At 38.7% G+C, this 6351-nt stretch overlaps 1 protein-coding gene across 1 annotated transcript; it reads right to left on the bottom strand.

Moving 5' to 3' along the window:
• Window positions 1-2738: 2738 nt before the first annotated feature.
• On the bottom strand, window positions 2739-6074 carry il4i1 (interleukin 4 induced 1). The gene is made up of 7 exons (XM_042067989.1): window positions 5997-6074; window positions 5216-5430; window positions 4848-4960; window positions 4404-4605; window positions 4235-4303; window positions 3797-3933; window positions 2739-3691 (listed from the first exon to the last, which is right to left on the bottom strand). The coding sequence occupies exons 1-7, from the start codon at window positions 6025-6027 to the stop codon at window positions 2929-2931; spliced, it is 1530 nt and encodes a 509-aa protein (XP_041923923.1). The 5' UTR covers window positions 6028-6074; the 3' UTR covers window positions 2739-2928.
• Window positions 6075-6351: the final 277 nt, after the last annotated feature.

The raw sequence follows: 6351 nt of genomic DNA on the forward strand, positions 1-6351 counted from the left end.
GAATTGGTAAGAGATAGGCTACAGCCAGAGCCCGTCTACTACAGCCTTTACTGTCTATGACTACAGCCCTTCAGATCTTTGTAGTATTATGACTACTGGGAAGGTGTAGATATGCACACACATTTTAACTGTAAAATTAGCATATAGCCCTAATGTATTTGTCACATTCTGCCAAAGTAAACTGAAATATCAAAAATCCTTAAAAATATTAAATATTACTGAAAACATATTCACCATAATGTGATTATTATTACTGTTGATTCAGAAAGCCAAAGGGAGAGGAGCCACGAACACTTTTAGTAAATGGCTTAAGACATACAAAGAACTGTGTAAAGTTGCTCTGCACTGTTTTAAGATCTCTGAAATGAAAGGGCATTTGAGGAGAGCCTTAACAATCTTTGAGGAGACTGCTTGAAACCTTCAAGACACAAGGCCTATCCGGCCTATCTGTATCAAAGATTGTTAAGACTCCGTATGACCTACTGTATAAATAAGGAAGTAGCCTACAAGGTGGGGCTACTTTGCATTAAGAGCCCTTAGTCATAGGCAACTTGGTAGCCAGAGCAGCCTTTTTAATAATAGTATATAGTTTTTTAGTATTTTAGAATATTTGTTTTACAATAGGGTGTGTAGGATATGGCCAATATTGTAACATTATGCTTCGATTCTATGTTTTCTATTCTCATAATGGTATATACCAGGTTATTTTCCAGTGTTTAACAGTAGGAATAGGATATTTTAATAAGCATTTCATTTCATCTGGGTTTTTGTTTGATTCTGTTGCCCCTACAGTGTTGGAGCCTGTAAATAATAGGCCTACCTTTACTACTGCCAGCAACACTTTCAGTGTTAGCTCCTTCTCTGTTGCTGATGTTCATAAAGACCTAAAACAATTAAATCCTCAAATACCTGCAGGCCCTGACCACTTAGAACCTTTCTTCTTGAAATTAGCTGCAGATATCCTAGCTGAACCTCTGACACATCTTTTTAATCTTTCACTGGTCACAAACAAAATCCCCAAGGTATGGAAGTTTGCTTATGTTTTACCACTTTTAAAAGGAGGTGACCCATCCTTGCCTAATAATTACAGGCCCATTTCAAAACTTTCAGCATTGGCCAAAGTGTTGGAATCCTTGGTTAGTGAACAAGTGAAAGTGTACTTAAACGCTCAGTCAATTTTATCTAAGCATCAATCTGGTTTCAGGACTAAACACAGCACTATCACTGCTGCTACAAAAGTAATTAATGACATAGTCAAAGCGCTTGATGATAAGAAACACTGTGTGTCTCTATTCATTGATCTGTCCAAAGCGTTTGACACTGTTGACCATAACATACTAGTTAATAGACTGATCATTATAGGTATGTCTCAGCACTCTGTGGGCTGGTTTGTCAACTACCTCACTGATAGGACTCAAGCTACGCAAGTTGCAGGCCTGACGTCAAAATATGCATCAATCTGTAAAGGGGTCCCACAGGGCTCCGTTCTGGGCCCACTTTTATTCACTATTTATATAAACTGTCTGGGGGAGAATGTACAACATGCATTTTTCCATTTTTATGCAGACGACACTGTTATTTATTGTTGTGCTGCTACCATAAGGAAGGCATTTGAGCATTTGCAAACTGCTTTTCACAGAGTGCAAGCACAGCTTTATCAATTAAAGCTTAATGCTGAGAAGACCAAAGTAATGGTCTTTTCAAACTCAAGGAAAAATAAGTTAGACCTGAATATTGTTACCAATCAGGGTAAAACAATTGAGATAGTTTCATCTTATAAATACTTAGGTTTTTTAATTGATGACCACCTTTCTTTTAAGCTTCATATACAGAACTTAGTGAACAAGTTGAAATTGAAGCTAGGTTTTTTCTTTAGGAACAAATCTTGTTTTACTTTTTCTGCCAGAAAAAGGCTAGTCAATGCCACATTTCTTCCTATTATTGATTATGGTGATCTGTTGTACATGAATGCCCCATCAAAGTGTCTTCAGATGTTGGATGCTGTGTATCATGGAGCTTTAAGGTTCATTTCAAATTGCAGACCCCTCACTCATCACTGCACACTTTACTCCACAGTGAATTTGCCCTCTCTGTCAAATCGCCGACTTACTCACCTCTATATCGTCATATATAAGGGCATTATAGGTAGGCTTCCATGTTACATATCTGAATTTCTTTCTTTTACATATAGTACTTATGCCTTAAGGTCTCAGAACACTATTTTATTGAATGTACCTCAAGCCCGGACAGAGTTGTTCAAGAAGGCTTTCATGTTTGCTGCACCTTCTGCTTGGAATGAACTACAGAAAACACTCAAACTACAGTGTCTAATTTCCTTAAATGATTTTAAAGGTGTTTATAAAGCCATAGAACATGAGTCCATCCAGTGCAAATGTTTTAATTAATGGTACTTTTATTTAATCTGGAATGCACTTGAGTTGTCTTGCCTCTTTTGTGTTTGTTTTGTGATTGTGATGTGTAACTATTTGTTCTGCTATCTTGGCCAGGTCTCTCTTGAAAAAGAGTTTTTATATCTCAATGAGACTAACCTGGTTAAATAAAGGTTATAATAATAATAATAATAATAATAATATAGCTATAATGTAGCTTCAACTACGTTTTTACTTTGCAGTTTGAGACATAAACGTTGACAGACTTGAGCATTTTATTTGAGGTCCTTGTTTGATATTCAGTTTCACACATTAGATTCAACTTTATTCCTTATAATTACCTACAGTATCACATATTACTCATTAATTGAATTATAGCAATATGGACCTACAGCATCAGACATATTGTCCCAATTTCAAACAAACCATAGTTGCCCAGTTATACAGACATTTTCCATGCAGTTTATGGCCGGAGGTGAGACTTTCACAAAAACACCTGAGTTGGTCAGATACAGTCTAAGCACTGTTTTTCATGGTCTTAGACTGTCAATTTGTTAATGTTTCTGGCAGCTCTGATGGCAGATTTCATTGCAGTTTCAATCCAAGCGTGCGGTGTGGCTGTATGCTCCCCTGCAAAATGAACCCTATTCTCGCTGTTGAACAAAACAGAGGCGTAGTCCGTCTGCTGGTAAGGGGTGTAAATTACAAAAGCTCCCAGGCTGAAGGGATCCAAACCCCACTTTTTCACCACGCCGCCCGTGCAGAGACCACGTATACCCTCTCCGTGGATCTTCACCAAGTCGTTTAGCACTGCTTCCATCAGCTCTTCATCCCTCAGTCCCTGGAACAGGGCAGAGTCATCGGAACACGTGTAGGATGCCAAGAGGGCCCCTCCTTTCCCAGAAAACCCATGGCTAGGGTAGTATATGAAACGAGAGGGCAGGTCAGTGATGGATTTGCCACCTTTAATGCCAGCCTGTTCCCAGAACCGCTCGCTGAAACTGAGCACCACCTTTGTGGAGGTGGTGTAGTGGACCGAGCGTAGCGCTTCCAACTTGAGCTCTGACAGGGCAGGTTGAAATTCAACAAACAACGTGGCCTTTGCCGAAGCAGTCAGTAAGACATAGTCAGCGGTTATGTTAGACAGAGTGGAGGAGCTGCGCCAGTCCTGGTATGTAACGGTTACACTGTTGTCAGACTGGGTTATGCGTTTGACCTTTGAATTAAAAATGATGGTGCTGTTGAGCATATCAGTCATTGCTCTTGTCAGGAGATCAAAGCCACCGGTGATTTCATAGTACCTGAAAACAGAGACATAATTTAGAGCAGTGCTACCAGTCATGTTATTCACACAACAGTTATTCATTCTCCATGTCAATCAATCGTGAAATGAAACATGGTCTTACTCAATGTTGTCATTTATATCCGACTGAATGTACAGCATCTCTGTTAGAGCCGTGTAAAAAATGCTGTTCTCATTCAGGAGGTCTCCTATCATCCTGAGGGCTCCTCGGCTCAGGTTAGCCTCTTTTACCAAATATTCCTGAAATGGACATGGACCAGCATCAACTACATTCTGTTATCGTAACATTTGTTATATTGTTATATTATTACAGCATTTCATAAGCCACAATTATCACATATCAGTAGCAGAAGTCCTAGATTACAAAGACAGAAGCCTGACTTACTTTTACATTTACAACATTTAACCTAAGCATGCAGAATATATGTGGAATGCGATAAAATGCATTGCTGCAAATAATGATGACCCCAGCTCATCATAAAATTAACATTCTGTAGTCGTAGACTAATGAATTATAACCTGTACGTAAAACGTTGTTTACCTTTACTGAGTATGAATCATATTTTTCCAAAACAGAATTGCAGCCAATGGTGTTCAAGTCATCTCTCATCTGTGAAGATAACATTCATTAACATGTATTTGTTTAAAGAACTACATCCTCAAGAGGTTGTTTTTCAACACAGCATTGTTTACATAGGTGTGGTCAGTACCTTCCATAGCGCCATATCAAAAAGTTGACTTGCTGACTTCCCTTTTTCGGCTTCATTGAGAGGGTATCTTAATACATCTGGGTTGTCCTTAACAATGGACGTTCTTTGCAGTAACCCATTTACATAGTAAAATGTGTTGTCGTCATCCTGAATGAAAGTATTTAGCCGCAGTCCCAACTTGGCCATGAAAGTGAACAGAATCCTGAAATAAAGCAAGTATGCATTCAGTGGATTAATTGCTTTGTTTTTAATGCAACTATAAATAAATTAAGAAAAATATTTTATAAATACATATTGGTAATAAATAAGAGGTATAACATTATTACGCTTTTTTATTATTATATAAAACTCATTTATCCTATTTGTCTTCTGGATGAAAGGCACCCACACCTGCTTGTCAATGTTTTGTGGAATGTTTAGTGGAATGCCAGTCTGTGTGCTCACTTGTGAAAACTGGGAATCCTCATGGCTCCTAACTCGGCGTACCAGCCCTCCCTTTCATTCCTATAGGTCTCCACACGGCCGCCCAAGTGATGGTTTGCCTCAATGATAGTCACCTGATTACACATACAAGACAAGGCCAAGGGCATCTACACAGGAGCAAACTATTTGAACAACATATATATCTGGGTAAGTTAACTCAGAGGAACTGGTAAACCTGTCTTACAACAAGAGCCCTATGTTTTGTTATATCACACAGCTCTTCTATTAGTACAGTAAGTAGTAAACCTCCTATGAGTTAAATTACCCAGGTTTGTCACTAAACCACATACTTGAAATACCCCCCTGTACATGCATTGTGATAAACAAACCTTGTGTCCAGCTTTTTCTAAGAGTTGGGCTGCAGTCAGTCCAGCTATTCCCCCACCAACGATAACTACATGCTGTGGAGTTTTGGTTAAGGGGAGACCCTGATTCATGATGTCAAGAAGCTCATTGTAGTCAGCATCCTGCAGGCAAGCCAGAAGAGGGTCTTCAATGTAACCTTTAACGCTGAAGATGATGATGAGTACCACTGCAACTGGCGCTAGAAAAGGATAAAACGCTTAGTTAGATTAAAATCACATGGTTCTGTTTCACGTATGAAACTGGGTGGTGTCAAGCAGGGAGCTGCTGGGCAACATGAGAAACTCTTTTGGCCTGATCAAGATGGCTGACATCAGATAACACGCTGCACTTCTCACCATCCCAGGAATGTTACGAATACCCAGATTTACCCATACCCAGTTTTGGCTGAGTTTGAGCTTTTATTGCTGAGCTTGATTACTTCTTCATTCATCCTAATATTCATCGTGACCTATCACAATAATCATTCATCATAATGATTGATCCTTAGATTATCTTTTCATGCTAAAAGCCCTCTGGCATAGTTACTTTTTATACTATTTTTGTTTATTAGTGCCTAATTACAAACATCTTACAAACATAGCCGCTCATTCAGAAATGTAAATCTTTAAAGTTTTTAGCTATACTTCAAGGACTAAAAAATAGTGAAAGTTTTACTTTATCACAATTATTAGTGTAATTACGCATCAACTAACAGATTTTCATATACGTTCTTGTAAGAACACAAGTCTTCAGTGTCTTACTTACCATAGCGACAAAGCATCCAGCTCTTAGACATCTTTCCCCTAAACCGTGTTCTCTTTGGTGTGACTCTCCGAGGGTATGTAAAAGTCTGTAGCATACGCGAAGAGAAAAGAGCTGCCTGAAATTAAAATTTACCATCAAAAATGACATTTTGTACATTTCATTACAGCATTGTCCTATTAATCTTTAAGTCGCCTACTTTTCTTTCTTTCCCACAAATGTACATGATTCTGAGAGATGAAAGAGGGGGCAACTCACCTTCATCAAAGGCAACTCAGCCAGACTCTTTTGTCAACCATGTAAAAAAAAAAAAACTCTGACATAACTGAGAGGGGTGAGTAGCTTTATATACGGAGCA

This window comes from Alosa sapidissima, chromosome 17 (assembly GCF_018492685.1).
Source record: "Alosa sapidissima isolate fAloSap1 chromosome 17, fAloSap1.pri, whole genome shotgun sequence".
NCBI classification, from domain to species: Eukaryota; Metazoa; Chordata; class Actinopteri; order Clupeiformes; family Clupeidae; genus Alosa; species Alosa sapidissima.

Bases quoted from the DNA above. Each gene is read 5' to 3' on its own strand.
- il4i1 (XM_042067989.1), bottom strand. From the start codon at position 6,027: ATGTCTAAGAGCTGGATGCTTTGTCGCTATG. The intron at 4,961-5,215 runs GTTTGTTTATCA...ATGTGTAATCAG, and splicing joins TAGAAAAAGCTGGACACAAG to GTGACTATCATTGAGGCAAA. The intron at 4,606-4,847 runs GTGAGCACACAG...GCTTTATTTCAG, and splicing joins AGGATTCCCAGTTTTCACAA to GATTCTGTTCACTTTCATGG.